This window comes from Rhinolophus sinicus, linkage group LG05 (assembly GCF_036562045.2).
Source record: "Rhinolophus sinicus isolate RSC01 linkage group LG05, ASM3656204v1, whole genome shotgun sequence".
In the NCBI taxonomy this organism is placed as follows: Eukaryota; Metazoa; Chordata; class Mammalia; order Chiroptera; family Rhinolophidae; genus Rhinolophus; species Rhinolophus sinicus.
Genome location: NC_133755.1, coordinates 161,631,497 through 161,652,756, shown reverse-complemented (window position 1 = coordinate 161,652,756; position 21,260 = coordinate 161,631,497). Strand labels below are relative to the sequence as shown.

At 40.4% G+C, this 21,260-nt stretch overlaps 1 protein-coding gene across 1 annotated transcript; it reads left to right on the top strand.

Annotated features, from left to right (window-relative positions):
• Window positions 1-16,424: 16,424 nt before the first annotated feature.
• On the top strand, window positions 16,425-19,294 carry CITED2 (Cbp/p300 interacting transactivator with Glu/Asp rich carboxy-terminal domain 2). The gene is made up of 2 exons (XM_019732809.2): window positions 16,425-17,144; window positions 17,608-19,294. Exon 2 carries the CDS (start codon window positions 17,616-17,618, stop codon window positions 18,432-18,434), a length of 819 nt encoding a protein of 272 aa, XP_019588368.1. The 5' UTR covers window positions 16,425-17,144; window positions 17,608-17,615; the 3' UTR covers window positions 18,435-19,294.
• The last annotated feature ends 1,966 nt before the right edge of the window (window positions 19,295-21,260 follow it).

Here is a 21,260-nt window from a genome sequence, read left to right as displayed (position 1 = left end):
GCATGGACAGAGAGAAATATTCATGAATGGTTCAATCTAAAAGTATAAATAAGAGATTCATTAAGGAACAAACACATCAATGGGTCATAGGTCAGATGTAAGAGATATGGTTTAATGAATAAAATTCAGATGTTTTGCATGATTGATATTTTCCCAAGTAGATATTGATCGTAGGTTGTTTTTTTGAAGTACAAAACATGATGAAAATCTAGTCCCCATGGAAAGATCCTTTATGTGCTTTATACTGTATGTGGTGTGGTTTGTGTGTGTGTGTGTGGGTGTGTGTGTGTTACACAAAGTACAAGAAGCTAGCATAGTCCTAAGAATTTTCTATCTAGAATGTGGCCAGACAGGAATAAAGAGACTCACACTTATAAATGCATAGGAGAAATATTCTGAGTGATATGGAAGGACTGCATGGACAACTCTCAAGGGAAGGCTTTCTTTGATCAACGTATGAAAAGTTCCTGTGCCATACTGAATAAACACACATAAAAATCCACCTCTCTGCCAGAGTTGTCTGTTACAGAGACACCTGTAGTGGACAAAAAATTATCTTAGTTTAATTTTTTTTAAATAAAACTATTCTCTAGTGTTTCTCACTGAGGTCATTTAATATCCCTTTTAGGATTAACTCCTTTCAGAGCTAAGAGTACTTAAAAAAAAGCTTATGTTTCCTAATGAACTAGCACTCCTCTCCATATTTGACAATGAAAGCCATGGAGTACAACATATTTCTCCCTTTGCCTTGGCTACCAGGAAGCTCTGAGACAATTTGCTTCCCTCAGGGTTTACTGATATCATTATCCATTGTTCTTCCTCCTTTGGTGTTTATCTTTTGCTGTTTATTCTTGTGTTACAGTTTTTCTGTCTTATTGTATCTTTTGAAAAGCTGTTCTTTCATTCAAAATTCAAAGGTGGAAGATAGGAGCAAGAAGGGGAATGAGTGGCTTCTTCCTTTCCATGCAGGATGCTGCTGATTATTATGTCCTTTCCTCAAAGTGGGAGAAAAGAGGGATCAAAGGCTAAAGATTTTTGGATCATTTTTCTGGATTTTGGAGTTTTGCTTTGCAAAACTTAACTTTGGTCTGGAGTCATATTCCAGCCCACTGTCTTCTAAAGGTAATAAGCAATAATAGAACGCCTTTCAACTATGCAGTCAGGCCAACTCCATTTGAAACCTCAGTTCTCCCACTTGGCAGCTGAGTGACTTCAGTGAAATCATCTGACCTTCTTTTTGCAGAGATGACATTAAAATTAAATAAGACAATATGTGGTAGCAAATGACATGCTATATGGCATATAACGGACACTCAGCAAGTGTAGGCTCTCTCCTTTCTTGCTTTCTCCCCCAAAGGCACACTCTTGTTCTATTTCTAGGTCATTAGACCCAGTGTGGTCAAGGGAGGAGAATTCAGTGTAGCAGTTGATGACAGCGAAAGCCATCACCAAAGAACTCATTTTTTTTTTCTCCCTTAGAGCCTATTTTTGGGGAAGAGGTAAGGGAGGATTCTTAGCCAATAGAAAAAAAAATTAATAATTAACTTTCCTATTCTTATTAAATAAAATATATAATTGTCAATTAGAGTTTCTGATCAACTTGAGGTTCCCACTGTTACCAACATCAGTTGAAATATTTAAGGCAAAAGTAAAACCAGCTGAACATTTCAAATAGCCTGAGCAGCCTTAGGGCTTCAGAAGTATTGAAAGGCACTAAGCAGCTTATGTCACTACTTAGTCTGGAAGCTTCCAGTAGAGCATTACTTGTATGGTGGCTGATGAAATCAGCCAAGCTTGAGATGAACTAACACGAAGGGCATCAGAAGCAAAGGTGGAGTCTTCATAGAGAATGAGCTGTCTCTCTATGCCCTAGAAGGGGTCCAGTTGGTCAAGAGGCGGCAATAGTTGGGTGGGAGTCACCAGGTTGTAGAATATGATTCTTAGCTTTCAGGTACAAAAACTCAAGTTCTTAAGTGCTTAGCAGACTCTACAGTCTGACATGTCCTAACTAAAATTAAGATAAAATATATATTCATCCCTAGACTTACTAATCGTTAATGGGAAAGAGACATGCTTTTCCAGTGGCTGAAATATTTACATCTACCAAGTAGAATGTCCTTTTGCATTTATCACCCTATCCTGATTCTTACAAAGCTGAAATATTTATCAGAAATTTCCTTGGTGGACATGAAATCAGAGCAGGGAGAAGAATGATCATGGGAAATAGTTGACAGTAAAGCCAATGAACAAACTCTCCCACACAGTACAGGACACTTCTCAAGGGTCCAAAACCTGTGTCTTTTTTGTCCAGGGTAGATAAACACAAGCAAATTCTCACTCTTTAGGTTCCATTCCAACTAGATTCCATGCTGATTATCTGCCTTCAGTTGACACCTCTTTCTTCAGACAACTCGTATAGACTTCAGCTGTCATAGTTGATTCTAATCGTTTATGTTGCTTTGTGGCTTTTCCAAAGTGGTTTCATTGCTCTATTTTCATAAGAATGGTTCCCTGAGACTCGTATCCTGGTCCCCTTGATTAGATATAGTGATCCCTGTTCATCCCAGCCAAACGTGTATTGACAATCCCTGGAGTTATTTCTCTAGATAGCTAATCTCACTCACTATGTGTGGTCATTTCTAGTTTCACTCACTGTCAGAGGGTGAACTCTATGTCTATTTACACTTCGAAATTCCAGTGATGCCTTACCTCACCTCTATGTTCTGAAAATTAAAAGAACTTTGTAATAAACAAGGGAGTGTGGAAAGAAAGGCATCCATGGTCTCTCTGGCACTGATAAGAGACACAATTAGGTTAAGAGAAATACCTGGATAATTTGTCTGTGTAATCCATATTAGGTACTTCTTTCTTTCAAGATTCTATTTGTCTACCGATTAGTCTTCTCCTAAGTCAGAGCTGTAATGTTGCCTCCAAGTGTTCCAATTCTGGACCCTGATTTCCATCTTCTGTAGCACATGTTTTCCCTACCCCATCCCCAGTATTCAAACTAGTGCTTCTGCCTGTCATAAACAGTTCTCATGAAATAACCTGAAAGCAGAACATCAAGATGTTATCAGTGAACTGGTCCTGCACCTTTGTCTAAATAGGGGTCGCTGATCTTTCACCTGCCTCCTGCCTCAGAGCACACTCGTGGCCATCTCCTCCGACCCTATGCCAACCCACACCTATGCTCTGGCTCAAGTTCTGACAGACACTTGGTTTTCTAGAGATTCCAGAGAACTAAGAATAACCCTGGTAGTCTCACGATGGCAGTCTTTGGTCTGTACAGTGAGGGAAGTCTTCAGCTACATGTAGGTTTTCTCTAGTGACAGCTGGTACACAGTTGATCCCTTCAGGTTTGTCAACAAGGCAAACACAACACGAATGAACACTGCAAGACAGTTCATACAGGTAATCTGTGCAACTCTGTCTGGCTTGCTCTTCATTCCCTCTGTTTCCTTGGGCAAGTCATTTTGCCTGAATTCCTGTCATCTCTAAATGAAATACGATGGTTGTTATGGGTTCTTGCATCTGTAACCGTGTTTCCCTGAAAATAAGACCTAGCAGGACAATCAGCTATAATGCATCTTTTGCAGCAAAAATTGATATAAGATACAGTATTATATAAGACCGGGTCTTATATTAATTTTTGCTCCAAAAGACATATGAGAGCTCATTGTCCAGCTAGGTCTTATTTTCAGGAAAACACGGTACTATGATTCCATTATTCTTATGAATCTACTTCAAAAATTCTATCATCAGCATTCAAGGTATGACTAGAGTCAGGCATATTTTTGCATGTGGCTTGTGAAATCTTTCCCATTATTTTACAGTCATACATTGTGTATCCACTATTAGATAAACTCCTCAAAGATCTTTCTTTGTTGAGATATAATTGACATATAACAACATATTAGTTTCAGGTGTGCAACATAATGACTTGATACTTGTATACATTGCAAATGATCACCACACTAAGTCTAATTAACACCCATCAGCACACATAGTCACAACTTTTTTAAGATCTGTTCTCTTAACAACATACAATACAGTACAATACACATACAATACAGTATCACACATACAATACAGTATTAACTATAGTTATACATTATATCCCCATGATTTATTTATTTTATAACTGGAAGTTTGTATCTTTTGACCACATTTACCCATTTCACCATCCTCTACCACTCCCACCCCCTGCTTCTGAAAACCACCAATCTGTTCTCTGTATACATGTGGTTTTTTTGTTTCATTTTGTTTTGTTTTTTAGATTTTACATAAAGGTGAGATAGTATGGTATTTGTATTTCTCTGTCTGATTTATTTCCCTTAGCATAACTCCCTCAAATTTCACCCACGTTGTCACAAATGTCAAGATTTCATTCTTTTCGAGGGCTCAAGATGATTCCACTTTATACACACCCACATACACATACATACTACATTTTCTTTATCCATTTATTCATCAATGGACACATTAAAGAGTTTTGATGATGTTTGTAACGTGATGAGTTTAAAGACAACTGAAAACTTTCTAGTTCTAGCTGCCTAGGCCCTCTCACTTTTAGGAGCACACCTATATCAAAGAGGTTGAATCGCTACCATTATGATTCAGTCGTACCCTCTTGGTGGCAAAGAAGAAGCCGAACAGAGAACTATCAGTGTTGAGATCAGCGAATAACAGATCAGGGTACAAACTCCAGCCTCAGTGAACTTCTGTAATATCTAAGCATACTTAGTAACTGAGAGGCCCCTACTTCAAAACTACTTTTAAAAAGGGCATTGTAAAGCAAATTAATCCGGTTTGTTACTTACCAAACTAAAATATCAGAATATAGTTTCTGTCCTCCATTTAATTTCAAGTCCATATTTAAAGAGATAAAACAGTTTCTGATCTATTCCTGAGTCTGTTTTATTTCCTGAGAATAATTTTGTATACCAAAATCTCTTCTCCCCGAATCAATATCTCTCTATCAGCCAAGTATTGTAAAAAAGGAATAGGTTTGGGTATCATGGAAACCATGTTATGAATTCACACTGTGCCAGGTTTTAGGACACAAAGAAAAATAAGTTATGATCCCCAGCCTGGAGGAGTTTGTGTTGGTGGCAGTGAGAGAAAGGGGAAGAGAATATAGGAGAACTATTCTCTTTTAGAGCTGGCTGAATGAGTTTCATTTTATGGATTCTGCTTCTGCACCTTAATCTAATCACCTAAGATCTCAGATAGCAGAGTTCATCTAGTGCATTGAACTCTGTACATTTTTACATCTACATTTGCTTTTTCTACCTCCTTTTCAAGGAGATCTCCTTGTTAAGCAACAAAGGCCATAGAAAGAATGACTAGTTGGTGTTATGATGCTCTGGAACTTATATCTAAATTAATATTTCATAAAAAGCATTGTTATGTTCCATCATGGTACCAGATAATATGGGACACATGAACACCTTGCATGTGGGTTTGTCTTTATCTGGGGCCACTTCTATAAAGTCCTCATAAATATGGAAAGAAACAGGGATGATGAGTCCTTACATCCAGGTGGAGAACTGATATATATATATATTTTTTTTTTTTTTTCCCAGAATTCTCTTCCTCCTGATGATGTATTATGAGGGATCCACAAAGACAATTAAAACAAAGCAAAACAGGGAGTAGTGGCCTAGAGAAGAGTTTAAATTATTGGGAAGAATTTGGAATCACAAGAAAGTAGTAAAGGAAAGAAGGACTGAAAAAATTTGAAAATACAAACACTAATAAATTTTACAAATGATTTTTCTAAATTATTTAGCATAGGTTAGCACTTACAGAGAAAAATTTTAGGAAGTCCACAAAGTGGTAAACCAGATGACTGGAAAACATTTTCAATTTCTTTTTAAAGACGTTTTAAAATTAGATCTCAATTACTTAACTGTAATACAGGTGAAAGGAATTAGAGTTTTTAGCTTCATGGTCACCGTATTGTTTTGCATTAATATAATGCTGTGACAATGAGATAAGTTAGAAGTGTGGTCTCTCCAATCATGAGGACAGTAATCAATGAGTCACAAAAGAAATGTGTAACTACACATTGTGAGAAGGACCATGAAGGAAAATCACAGGCATTATATATAATGGGGGCCATAATGTGAGGCCTCACCTGTCGAGCAAAATCACAGTGAAGTTTCATAGAATAAATAGTAAGGCACTATAAGATAGCAGTAAGTAGGATTCTGACAATTCTGAATTTCGAATTATTTCAACAGACCCACTGCAGTTTAGCACAGAAATAATGGGAAGAGAGGGAGGTAGGAGGCTCAGTCAGCACACTTATGTCTTTCTTTGATGCCATCACAGACTAAGCAGCTTGGCCGGTCCATTCATCCAGAGCTGAACTGGTTCCCACACTCATCAGACCACAAGAGACTGATGAAGAGGAGTAAATTAAATTACAACAGGAGGTATGACCTTCTAATGCCTGGAATTCTTGTGGCTACTAACTCTCAAGGTACCCAACAGGCCTAGGAAGCTGGGGTTTCCCTGCTGAAGATGCTGATCTAATACACGTTTATGCTCCTTTATTGCACTCCCAGAAGATAATCTTATCTTGAAGTTCTGAGAGTACGCTTCTGGTACCCCTACTTACTGATTCTAGAAGCTCGGCTGCATATCAAATTAGCTTAGAAATCCCTTGCTCACTACAAATTAGTGGTGTGAACAAGATTCTTTAAAATACTTCAAAGAACGGAAGCATTTACAAGCACTGCAGAAAACACCATTCAAAATACAAATAATTGGCACACTAATACCAATCATTCTTACCTAGTTATTACACAGGCATTTAAATGAATGGAAGAAGGAACTAAAGAACAAACAAGTAAAAGTTTGAACCTGCAGACAACTGTGGGGCCATATATTAATTTGATATAGGAAAGAAATCTGAATTTTTAAAAGGAATTGGCTAACATTCAGACTTCCCAGCAGTTTAAACTCTCCATTCCTTTTCTTTCCTCACCCATTGATGCAAATTATTTATTATAATAAATAACAATTATATGACCCAAAGTCTTTATAATAATAAAGACCAAATACCACCAAAACCACTTTTTATTCAAGTGGAGGTTATGGACCCTTCATAGTCTTTAAACAACTTTTGGGGCTCTTCAAGAAATCTTTAATTTTAACGTTTTCACTTTGGTGGTAATTTTTAAAACTTATTACAAGCATATCATGACTCATCTAAATGACCATCTTGCAATATTCGGATTTGTGATTATAACCGTGGTGATACAAAGCCACATTACTTTAAATGTTAAACACTAATAAGAAAAGAACAGAGGTGGCTTTAATATGTAACTGATATGTTCATACCATGTGAAAGCCAAATGAAGTCATGGTACATTGCAAACAAGTTTCGCAGTGGTTTCAACAGAGAATTTCATTGCGTGGCAGGCAATAGCCTCAACAGACTGAACTTAGTAGAAAAAAAGTATGCTGTGATTCTTGTTGCTAAATTCACATTGGAAGGGATGACTTAATTTTGACAAAACCCGTCACGTAAATGTTGTTCATTACAATTTTTATTGGTTCTGTAGTTTTATTTTTTCTTTAGCATTTAATGTGTTCTAGTATTACAGTTGTATAAGAGCTATAATCATAAAATGTGAGACATTGTTTTCTATTGTTACATACTTAAGAAATAAAAAATAATAATTTAAGTAAGCATTTGAGGCCTTAGAGATTTTTTTTTCCTTTTGAAAGGGGTCCATATATTACTCTTGAGAAAGACTGATTTAAACCAGCATTTTTTAATATTTCTGTACTGTGAGTCCCCTTCACTATAATTTCATGAAATACTTAGGTGTTTTTAGGTCGTTTAAAAATTTTTGTATGGCATATAAAAAGAGAGGGCACATAACATATTACATTTTAGATATATTATTAAAGTTTCTTTTGTGGAGTTTGTTTTAACCCAATCTTTAGTGACATTTTGTTACACAAAAATATAAAAACAAATACTCTTTTTTTCTTATGTAGTGAACTTCTGTTGTATGATTTCTCTTGAATCAATTCCTAAGGAGAAGCATCATTTGTTGACAAATTCAAAATTGACAATATATTCTTTTCAGATTTTGTACTAAATCCATATTTAAACATAATTGAAATATAACTACATACTACCATATGAGAAATTGACACAAAATACTTCAACTTCTTGATGTTTGTAGTTTTTGCATTTTGTACTTAAAAACCAACTGGGGGTTTTACAAATAATTTTTGTGTTTTGTTTGTAACTAATGAGATAAGAGAAATCATTTCTAGCAATTATTTGCAAACACACGTTCACAATTATTATATATAGATAAAAATTACTATATAAATTACATATACATTTTATAATAATTGTTATAGAGTTATGTATTTGAGCTATATAAGAATTTTCATTATATGAATGTAATCTCTGGATGGGTCAAACATCATCATAAGTCATTTGCAAAATAACAATCATTACATTTCTCATTGATCTATTTTATTCAGAACCATTTGTCTTCTATCTTAAAAAAAAAAATCCATATGTGAATGGGAATTCAAACAACTTCAAGCTGTAAAACAGTAAAAGCCACTCTTCTGATGGAAGGTATTTAGCAAGAGAATAACTAAGTGAAGTGCCTGCTCATTGAATGTTGTCTAATGTCTATGACCAGCTCAGTAGGCTCACTCAGCACGCACTCAGAGACTCTCAAACTTCCATTTGGAACTGCAAAAATATGTTTAAATGATTTTATTTCTCACTTTTTAAAAAGTAGAAATTGATACAGATATTTTTACTGCCTTTTACAACCTGCCCATATACTATAGAACACCAGTTGGGAAATGCTGACCTAAACCATTTACCACATCTCTATCCTGTTTCACTGAAGTCATCAGAAAGACTTAGTTCCCTCTGATAATCTGCTTGGGTGTTTTAAAATCCTAATGTTTAGGAAGTCCTTTACGAGCAAGTCACTTAACCTCTCAGGACCTCAGATTTCTCATCTAGAAAATGAGGGAGTTTGGATAAGATTCTTTTTAAAGGTCCCTCCCAGAGTTAGAATTCTGTGATTTTGGTATTATCCAAAGCTTTAGTTTTCATAACTGTTTAACATCAGAACAATGTTTTAAAACAAATTCAAAGAAGAAATCCTTACTATATAAAGCACGTAAAAGTGAAGCTGAGAACACTTAAATTCTGCAGAACACAATTGGAAAACTACTGATCTAAAGCTTTCCTTTTAAAAATGCTCTCCTTTTTTTCTTTGTCTCGGTGGAAAAGGAAAACATCTGGAAAGGATCCACCATATTAGTTTCCCTATGTGTACACCAGAACATATGTATTAAGTCACCTGTCAGCCTTTTCTTCTCCAGATTAAATAGCCATTATAATTCCCATTTCCCATCCCTTTAAAATGTATTTCTTTTTTTCAATGAACCGTCTTTAGTTTCTGTAACTCTTTATTAAAACGTGAAGCTACACACCAACCACAATCTTTGAGAAGAGCTAAGTGTAGCAAAAGGATTATTTCAACTCTATCGTGATAGCCTCACTCCAAGTTGTTTGCTTTTTAGTGACAGCATTCCATTGATTGCTGCCTCCCGTTCAACCAATGGCTCAGTTTGACCCACTATTTTTTTTTTTTTTCTGGCTGAACTTGTTATATCTAGCCAATAATTTCCCATCCAATACCCACGTAATTTGTTATTGTCCTCATGGGGCCTTTGAAGTTTTTCCTGTTGAATATAATCCTGTTTTTGATGGAGCATTTCTCTAATTAGTTAAGGTCACTGAATTTTTCTTCTGCCTTCCAACATACCTCATTCAACTTCATAACAAAATTCAATGTGAATATTGTCTAGTTTATTGTTAAAATTGTAGACTAACAAAATGTCAATTACTGTAGTTCCCCCATCCATGGGGGATTTGTTCCAAGACCCCCAGTGGATGCCTGAAACCGCAGATAATACCAAACCTTGTATATACTACGCTTTTTTTCTATGCATACATACCTATGATAAAGTTTAACTTACGGATTAGGCACAGCAAGAGACTAACAACAATAACATAATAAAATAGAACTAAGGACTATAATAAAATTTATGTGAATGTGGTCCCTCTCTCAAAATATCTCATTCTACTGTACTCAGCCATCCTCTTGTGGAAACATTTCATAAGCAAGATGTCTGTCATCCATACTTTTTGACTTTGTTGGCAGAACACAGACAAATGATTTTTGGTTTTGTTTTCGTTAGTACGTGGCTTCTTTGTCTGTGCGCTTGCCTGACTTTATCATATGCCCTGCAGCACTGCCACATAGTACCAGAGTTAATCTATCATTCCATGTTTTATATGGAAGCCTCCTTTGCCCTTCTACGAATGCAAGTTCTATTGGGCATTTTCTTCCAAAAAAGCTCAGTTTCATTGCAAATGAAGACTTGCCTTTGGATGATATCCTTCTTCCTTATCAACTTCTTCAACTCTGCTGGAAACGTGGTAGCAGCTTCTTAATTGGAAGATGCAGCCTCTCCAGTAATTTCTTTTATATTTTTCAGTCCAAACCTATTCCTGCATCTGTGTAACCATCCCTTACTTGCAGTCAACGGCTTGGTGTCACCCATTTCAGGGGATCCCTTGCTGAAGTCTGCATGTAGGCTCAGTGCTTTCTGGAACAACACATTGCAGTCCATGAACACATGTTTTCTGTTCATACCTTCCACGTGCAAATTTGACGCCTGTTCCATCGTAACTAAGCACTTCTTATGCACTGTAGCCACAACTTTTGCAGTTTGAAGTGAAAAAGCAAAAGTAACACGAATTTCTTTTTCCTTCTTCACAATTTCACGGATAGTAGATGTATTCTTACTGTAGATCTTAACAACCTCAGGAAACGATTTTTTTCTTACTAAGTTGAGAACTTTCACCTTTTCACTTAAAGGAGGCGCTTTATGGCTTCTCAATTGCCAGCATCCCTACTTTTGCGCTTTGGGGTCATCATTAAGTAAAAGAAGGGTTACCTGAACACAAGTACTGCAATACCCAGGCGGCTGCTAAATGACTAACTTGTGGGGAGTGTATACAGTATAATGACGCTGGGCAAAGGGATGAGTCATGTCCCCAGCCGGACATCACGAGATTTCGTTAGGCTCCTCAGAACAATGCACAATTTAAAACTAATAAATTGTTTATTTCTGGAAGTTTCCATTTAATATCTTTGGACTACGGCTGACCACGAATAACTGAAATTGCAGACAGTGGAACCACAGAGAAGGAGGGACTATTGTACCTAAAAAGAATCGATACCTGATGTGTGTTACAAGCTAAACAGTGTTCCCCAAAATTCATATGTTGAAATCTTAACCCTTCAGTATTTCAAAATGTAACCCTATTTAGATATAAGATCTTATGAGGTGATTAAATTAAAATGAGGCCATATGGGTGGGTCACAAAGAGACACCCAGGGGTTTAGCACAGAAGAAATAGGAAAAAATCATGCAAGAACACAAGAAGACAGCCATGTGTGAGCCAAGGAGAAAGGCCTCGGAAGAAACCAACCCAGCAGACACCTTGATCTTGGACTTCTAGCCTCCAGAACTGTGAGAAAATAAATGTCTGTTGTTTACATCACCCACTTAGGGGTATTTTGTTACAGTATCCCAGCAACCTAATACAAGCTACTCATGTGTGACATTGTGCAGCCCCTTGGGAGTTTCTTGCCAGTTCACTGGCAGGAACTTCTTCCAGTGAAGGTGGGCACACATTTCCATAACTCAAGACAGAATAAGCATACATGAAGATCTGAGCAAAATGACCTGGGAGCACCAAGGTAGCTGGAATTCTTTCCATCTGGGGGATCAGGGAAGATGTGAAAAAGGAGATGTCATCTGAGTTGGACATTCAAAGATAGGCAAAATTCCAATCATGGGGGTGGGGGAGGGCAGCAATCCAGGGGAACACGGCTTTATGCACATGAACCAGGATCATGCTACACCCCGATCCCTGTAAGAATAACCCCAGTTATCATCCACCTATGGATGAGGTTGGTGCTTTCCAAACCTGACTAAACATCAGAACCATCTGGAAAGCTTTCAAAACATTCATAGATCCTCAGGGTCCATCCCCAGTCTGCTGAATCAGGAGTTCAAGAACAATACCCTGGAATCTTCATTTTAACCAGTGTCTCAGGTGAGATGGTATCAACTTCATCAAGTTTAAAGACCCCCTTTTATTAAAAACATTACATTACACACACACACACACACACACACACACCTTGGTAATGGCTATATTTCTGTCAAATGAGAAAATACACTAATCACTTCTCAGCTTTTTTGAAGACAGAAAACACTTTGAGTTTAGTAATAATTTCAAGTGAATTTGTATTTTATTAATGAGAACCAAATTCACAGGTTTAAAACTGATATGTATATATCATTTTGACATATATACATACATGTAAAACATCATTTAATCAACTTGCAAATAATGCAAGTTTACATGTAGGGCTTCCAACTTTTCTAATAACTACTTATATGTGTTTTCATCCTGACACTAAAGGCTATCCACAGTTTCTGAATCAGGAATTATAGGTTCACCAACATTTCTTACCCTGAATTAATTAGTCTACAAACCAGCAAAATATCAGGATTTTCCATCACAGACCCCACAAATGAGGGTGGTTAGGAGACAGGAGGAGAAAGTCAGAAATCGGGACCATTGCCAGATTTAATTCTCCAATAGAGAATCCTGCCTCACTATGATGGCCCAGTGAATGGTGGAACAGAGTGACAACAGTGTTTTTCTCACCAGCTAATGCCTAGATCCAAGGTGTTGGGAGGAAGGGAAGAGGAGAAAAGGCCCAACCAACCAGTATCTGTCTTTGATTGTTTTTACTCTCCCATTTTCCCTAATCCCTCTAAGAAAGTGGCCATGTTTTTTTTTTGTTGTTTTGTTTTTTTGTTTCTTCGTTTGTTTAAACTCTCTGAGACTCAAAATTCTCCTTTCTGAAGTGATGAAAGTCATCCCTGCTTGTTATGGTGAGGATTAGGTGAGGTCATTTAGGTAATGTACAAAACACAGAATTAGACCCACCCTACCATCCCCCAGCCTGACCCCCACCCCACCGCATACGCATAAACTCTTTCATATATTTTTTTGAAGCTGGACCCTTCAGTCAGCCTTTCCTCAGCTCAGGATTTAGCTGAAGCTGGAGGCTTACTTCTAAAAGCCCTGTTTCAGTCAAAAGTTCACACCATTGAGGACTTTCCTTCATAACTCGGCAGCCAATGATCCCGACTCCCAGGTGAGCCATCTTCCCAAACGGATCAAAGTTTTGCCCAAACCCACAACAGGCCACAATGCAAACAGTGGTAAGCTGCTGTCCTCCTTTCCACGACATTATTCTACCTCCAGCCTTGAAAATAACCTTCTCCAGAAAACCTTGCCTGACCACCGCCCTCCCCCAAAAGCTGTTCATTTGGGTTCCCTTGGTACCTCTGCTATTCCATTCATTCATTCATTCATTGATCGGTAAAAGACTAACATACCAGGACTTGTTCTAGACACTGAATGAATAAGGTCCCTGGTCTCTTAAAGCTACCATTCTAGTGGGGAAGACAGTGAAAATTCAATTTGCAACATGTCAGGTGGGGATAAAAGCAAAGGAGAAAAATAAAACAGGGTAAGAAAACAAAAGTGGAGGTTGCTATGTGAGTAGGATAGTCAGGAAGACCTCACTGAGGTGGTATATGAGCAGAGACATTAAGAAATGGAAGTGTGGGCCAGCAGGATATCTGGGGTGAGAGTTCCAGGCAGCAGCTTTCTTCCACAATGGCAGGGGTCTTGTGTTATTTAGTTTCTCCACCACTGTTATGGGTTGAATTGTGTCCCTCCAAAAAAGATATGTTGGAATCCTAACCCCCGGTATGTCAGCATGTGACCTTATTTGGAGATAGAGTCTTTACAGAGGTAATCAAGTTAACATGCAGAACCAACCCTGCCAACAACTTGATCTTGCACTTCTAGCCTGCTCTATGAGAAAATAATTTGAGTGATATAAACAAAGTTTATGGGTATTTTTATTAAGGAAGCCCTAGGAAACTAATACAACAGTCAAGCAGTGTGAAGATCATACACAGACCACACAGCTTTACCCACATTTCACAGGCTAAACCCCTGGATGACTCTGCCCCCTAACTAGACTCCCTGTTTCCTGTCTTACTTTCTCAACCATTCTCCACAGTATGGTTCTGATCTCTCTAAAACAAAAATTTGAGCATCTCACTGGTTCACAAGCTTTCACCGGCTTCTCATTGTCTTCGGGACACAATCTAAATTTCTCAGCTTGTTGACCAAAGCCCAAGTTTACCTCTCCAACCTTGTTTCTCTCATCTCTGCCCCTTCCTGGGGTGGCCTAACTTTTACTCATCCTCAGGCCTCAACTCAGTCACCACCTCAAAGGCCCCAAAGACCAGGCGAAGTGTCCTGCCTATGTACGCCCACAGACCTTGTGTTTAATGCTGTTGTGACATTGATCACAGTGTGTTCAAGGCCTGTTTGTTCATCTCCTCCTTTTGAGCATGAGTTCCTGTCTTGGTTGTCTGGTACTTGGGAAACATTCACTGGATGGATGAATAAATGAACAAAGCATGCCATGGTCTAATCAGCCGGTCCCAGAACGATTAAGAGATAGGGGATGGGGAGGTCACCTTTCAAGGAATTTCCCAATACTATGTGGAACCACTGGAGCTGGATAGTGCTGTACTGTTCTTTAATGGTTGCAAGAGGAATTTAGATAAGACATTTAACAGCTGGTCCTTGTGTTGTAAGACACTGCTGTATAAGAAAGCATAGTAAACAATCCATCTGGCAATTTTTGAGTCTGGGGGTGACTAATATTTTGGAGTCTATGTTTTTGATAGGAAGTGGCACCTTCAGGTCTCTTCCAAGACTCTGATTCTGTAACTACAAGTACATGAAATACAGGTAAAGGTGGTGAGTGGACAGAGAGGGATAAGAGATTACTGCAACCAACAATGCAATGTGTTGTGTGCACAAGGCTCCAAAAGGTAAATATTTTCGAAGTTTAAAAATTATTGCATGCACTGTTATAAATGCTGGAGAGCCTGGAAAATGAAAGAGAGGAAGATAGATAGATAGATAGATAGATAGATAGATAGATAGATAGATGATAGATAGATATAGAGATATAGATGTATAGATATAGATAATAACTAGAGGAAGACAGAGGGGTAATAGATGAAAATAGACAGGTTTCAACCTCATTTACAGATTCCTGAAAGGGAAAATGTATCAGAATTTCCAGTCCTCAAGACACAGGGTCTAAAGTCTTGTGAACAAGAATGGAGAAAAAGGGGGAAGGGGCAGGGAACTAGCTCTTCGCAGCAGGAAGTCTTCAATGGCTATGGAGTTACGAAGAAACAACTCTGAACAGAAGTCCTCACTCGCAGCGCTCAACTCCCTTTTAACGCATAAAGTGCAGTATGAAAGGTCGGAGCGGCTTCGTCATGGTGTTGGGGAAACAATTCGGCTTCCCCATGTTGAGAAAGCAAGAGAGCTCCGACTGGGTAGTTGCCCAGACCCGTGTTAGGGCTTTTATTTGCAAGTAAATGAGCCAAATGGACGACGAAGCCAGTCGTGCCGCGTACTGGAAAGCACGGTTATTATTATCGCCTATTGCCCCACCGAACAATTTCACTGAGAAGGAAGAGTCCCAGCAATGTGTATGCGCGCTGTGCTGTACGGGACGTGCAGCTACGTGCCCACCTCCAGAACGACTTTATTTACAAAGCGATTACCATGTTATCTATTAGTTTTCCTTTTCCAGCAACAGCAGCCTTAGTCAGCCTTCGAATTTCTTAATTACAAACCCGATCGCTTCTAAATCAACCCCAAACCGTCAGGCAGAGCCCCGAGGGAGACTGTGCAAGTTTGCACACACCCCCACCTCCCGGATCAAGGGCAACAGCAGAAGCAAGAAACTGTGTATGTGCAAAAAGGTGGATCTCGGGGACGAGGATCGCTGAGTTTGTTTACAGAGCAGAGACGCCTCAGCTCGGATGCCAAAGCTACCAAGAGCAGCAAAGCAAACTTAGCCAAAGCACACGAACCCCGGGAGCAGCGGGCGGACCCGAAAGCGCGGACCGGATCCTCAGACGCAGTAGCGGGGAGGCCAGAACAGCGAGCGCGCTGGGTCCACCTGCAGCCCTGCAGCTCCCCGCCCTCCCCCCCACCCCAGCTCCTGTCCTTGAAAGGAGTGGGGGAAAAAAAGATGAATCTTCATGCAGAATATCTGTATCAGTTTACCTCCTGCCCCTGTAAACACACAAAGGCAAGGCCTAGGAAAGCGCGCTCGGGGGAAAGGGGCTTTATTTATCCGGGACTTTAAAACCCTACTCGGGGAAACAGCCATTCTTCGCAGGCAGACCAGGGAGGCTTTTGCAAAGCCGGGGAGGCAGAAGAGCATTATGTAGGGCGGGGGCGCTGATTGACCACCCTTTTCCCGTAGAAGGCAGCCCAGAACGCTAGGTGAGCCGGGTGGGAAAGCTGGGGGTGAGGGATCCGGCTGGAGGGGGGCGATGAGTTTTCCCCGTTCCTCTACGGGAAGGCGCTACCTGCGGGCTAGGAGTACAGGGAGGATTTTCTCTCAGCCCTGCATCTGTGGATCTGGAAGAAACCAGAGTCTGGGGGCAGCGGGGCGGCGCCTAGGCCCGCCGCAGCCTCTGCGCACGTGCCGCTGGCCGCGGGGACTCAGCTCCCCGACCCCGTCCAGTGTGCCCAGGGATCCGGAATCCTCTTTTTCTCGCCGCCCGCCGGGGAGGCTCTCGCTCCGCCCTTCCTGAAATCCGTATATTAACTGTGGCCAAACCCCGAAGAAACACAGCTCATTGTTGGCAGTTGCCCGGCGGTCTTGCGGAGCTGTGAGGGCAGCGGAGGGGAAATAAAAGGGAACGACTCCGATTCCGCCCCTGCAGCCGCTGCAAGACCTTGGCGCCGACATCGCGACAGCGAGCGCCCCGCACGCCCGGAAGGCCCCCTCTATGTGCTGCTGAGCGGGTCCTGGATCCGACGATCCCGCCCTCGGTCTTCGGAGTAGAAATCGCAAAGACGGAAGGTAAGCGCGCCGGGCGAAGCTGGCTGGGGCTCCTGCCAGCCCAGTCCTCCGAGGGCTGGGTTTGCCCGGAGGAAGAGCGTGAGGCGGAGCTGGGGAATAACAACAGGATGTGCAACAACAGGATGAGGAGGGCTGATTTAATGCCTGAAGTTCGCGGCAGGGCTACAGGGCACTTCCTTTATTAGGCGACTTCGGGGAGCAGAGCGGGGTATGGGCTCAGGTTACCCCCACCCGATCGCAGGGGAAGGGGCTGTTTGTGCAGCGCCGGGCTCTGTTGTGGGTGGCAAGTCTGCTGTGGTGGCGAGTCCCGGTGCACAGGCTACTAAATGGGATCCTGGGGATGGTGATTCGCAGCCGACGTCCGTCCGGGGAGCCTGGGGGGCAGAGGCGAGAAAAAGTGGGGTGCGCTGTGGTGGGCGACACGTGTGGCGCGGGTCTTATCATTTGCCCTTTTCACTTTCAGGACTGGAAATGGCAGATCATATGATGGCCATGAACCACGGGCGCTTCCCCGACGGCACCAACGGGCTGCACCACCACCCTGCCCACCGCATGGGCATGGGGCAGTTCCCGAGCCCCCATCACCACCAGCAGCCGCAGCCCCAGCACGCCTTCAACTCCCTAATGGGCGAGCACATACACTACGGCGCGGGCAACATGAATACCACGAGCGGCATCAGGCACGCGATGGGGCCGGGGACTGTGAACGGAGGGCACCCCCCGAGTGCGCTGGCCCCCGCGGCCAGGTTTAACAACTCCCAGTTCATGGGCCCCCCGGTGGCCAGCCAGGGAGGCTCCCTGCCGGCCAGCATGCAGCTGCAGAAGCTCAATAACCAGTATTTCAACCATCACCCCTACCCCCACAACCACTACATGCCGGATTTGCACCCTGCTGCAGGCCACCAGATGAACGGGACAAACCAGCACTTCCGAGATTGCAACCCTAAGCACAGCGGCGGCAGCAGCACCCCCGGAGGCTCTGCAGGCAGCAACACTCCCGGCGGCTCCGGCGGCACCTCGGGCGGCGGCGCGGGCAACAGCAATAGTGGCGGCGGCAGCGGCGGCAGCAGCAGCAACATGCCCGCGTCTGTGGCCCACGTCCCTGCTGCAATGCTGCCGCCCAATGTCATAGACACTGATTTCATCGACGAGGAAGTGCTTATGTCCTTGGTGATAGAAATGGGTTTGGACCGCATCAAGGAGCTGCCCGAACTCTGGCTGGGGCAAAACGAGTTTGATTTTATGACGGACTTCGTGTGCAAACAGCAGCCCAGTAGAGTAAGCTGTTGACTCGATCGAAACCCCGGCGAAAGAAATCAAACCCCCTACTTCTTCTGTGTGAATTAAAAAAAAAACATTCCCTTAGACACAGTATCTCACTTTTCAGACTTGAAAGGTTTGAGAACTTGGAAACAAAGTAAACTATAAACTTGTACAAATTGGTTTAAAAATTGCTGCCACTTTTTTTTTCTGTTTTTGTTTCGTTTTTGTAGCCTTGACATTCACCTCCCTTATGTAGTTGAAATATCTAGCTAACTTGGTCTTTTTTGTTGTTTGTTTTTACTCCTTATTTCCTCACTTTCTCCAGTGCTCAACTGTTAGATATTAATCTTGGCAAACTGCTTAATCTTGTGAATTTTGTAGATGGTTTCAAATGACTGAACTGCATTCAAATTTATGAGTGAAAGGAAAAATTGCATTAGTGGGTTGCATGAACTTTGAAGGGCAGATATTACTGCACAAACTCTGCCATCTCGCTTCATTTTTGTAACTATGCATTTGAGTACAGACTAATTTTTAAAATATGCTAAACTGGAAGATTAAACAGATATGGGCCAAACCGTTCTGGATCAGGAAAAGTCATACTGTTCACTTTCAAGTTGGCTGCCCCCCTCCCCCCATATGTACAGACAATAATAGGGTGTGGAATGTCGTCAGTGGCAAACATTTCACAGATTTTTATTTTGTTTCTGTCTTCAACATTTTTGACACTGTGCTAATAGTTATATTCAGTACATGAAAAGATACTACTGTGTTGAAAGCTTTTTAGGAAATTTTGACAGTATTTTTGTACAAAACATTTTTTTGAAAAAATACTTGTTAATTTATTCTATTTTAATTTGCCAATGTCAATAAAAAGTTAAGAAATACTTGTTTTCTAGAAGTCATTTGTGGGTGGTTGTTCCCTCTGGTTTTCTTTTTTTCTCTGTAAGTTGAACACTTTATTGATGAGAGTAAGCATTCCAAAGGGTAAATTACAGGACACTAAAACAGGTCATGATGAGCTTAAGCTGAGAGCAGGATTTAACATAATTGGCATAATGCTTCATTGTTATCATTGTAACATGCCTCTTGGTGTGGTTTAATCAGAAGCTGCAAAGTTGTCAAAGAGCATTTTTTTTCCTTAATTGCCGTCATATTCAAGTGTACTCTAGACTTAGAAAGGTTTGTAATACTAAATAATTACAAATATTTTTTTCATAGAGTGGGAGGGGAAAAAATAAGTGCTTCTGGATATACCCGATTCAACTACTTCAATGGAGGAAGATTGGAATAATATTCTCTGAGATTGATGAGAATGGCATTATGTATAAATCTATCTCTAGTGATGCGTCTTATTTCTCAATAATAAGGAGAGGTACACATTTCTAGCTTAATCTCTGAAATAGCTTCTGACTGGTTTATAGTTCCAAGGAAGAGGGGGCAGAATTCCACCTTGAGACTTTAGTTTATTCTCCTATAATATTTAAATTTTACTCAGTGAGGTTGAGTCAAAGGTCAAATTACAGTCTTTACAAGATGTTCCCTCTCAAGCATGTCCTGTTTTCCAGAATGCTGAGCCTTTTCTGTTACAGACATTAGGTGCAAAGGACATAAGGATAAGATCATTTTAATTTTACCGTAATGGGTTATCAAGAAGATAAAACTATCGTAAAGTAGGTGTCAAGTTTTGCCTTATATAATAATCAAGTAAAGGAAAAAGTAAAAATACCAAATTATTCCAGTTGGAAGGAGAAGAAATGTTTTGTTTTCCCTTTAATGTTTTCCTAGCTTATAAGAGCAACACACCTACATTCAAGAAAAAAAGTCTTTTGTATTTAACCTACTGGAGGAGTAAAGAAGTGTAGATGGAAGAAAACCTCACAAATAACACTTTAAAAGGGCATGTTATTTAAACATCTAATATTCAAGCTCATATTTTATAATTAAAAGATTAGGAGAGGAGGGTATTTAAAAGTGTTAAATTACAATGAATCTGGCAAAAAGACTGATTTCAATATAATTCAGATCACCTACATTCTATAATTCTATGTCCAAGGCAAACCATGAAAATTAAGATGAATACTCCAGTGGATTTTTTGCACCTCTGTAATTGACACTTCCTTATTAAAAACTGTTCTAAATAAATAATTTCTCTGAAAATACACAGTCATTGAAAACGCTTTTCACCCCATTTAAAAAGCTGATCCAGATTTCCTACATTAATAGTTAAAGCTGAAGTTTTCTTCAGCTAAGACATGTCAATACTAAATCTGCAATCAGCAGTAAATCTTTCTGGCTAAGCATTTTCGCAGTAAGTTTTTCCTTTTTCCAGAGGCTCAAGTGAAAAAATATGTTTGCATACATATTAATACCGCAATTCTAGTTCTTTTTCCCTTGTGCCAGGAAAAAAGGAAAGCTATTGGAGGCATTGTTCTTTTTCATAAAGAAAGAAGCAGAAGAATTGTCTTGCCACCACCCTGCACCATTTATTCTGCCAGGGAATAAACCACAACACCTGCTCTGTCACTAAATTCCTCCTGCTGCTCTAACACCGGAACACGTATGTGACGATGCAGAGCCCAAGGAACTATTATTAGATCCTGAGCCCTTCTCTGCCAGAACAGAGGACTCAAACAGAGGAGCTGGGTTAAAAGCACAATTTCCCTTCAGTGCAAATACAAACCTCCTCCTCTCCCATTCACTTGAATGATCTCTATTTCATTAAAACTCTTTCTTGATCAACAATTGAGCAGATTCTGTGTGATATATCTGCAGGTCTCTTAAGCAGAGAAAAATAACTCCTTGTTTGAACAACCTGATTAATGAAACCTGTACAGTGACCTAGATCACCCG

Coding starts and splice junctions, on each gene's coding strand:
- CITED2 (XM_019732809.2), top strand. CDS start 17,616: ATGGCAGATCATATGATGGCCATGAACCACGGGCGCTTCCCCGACGGC.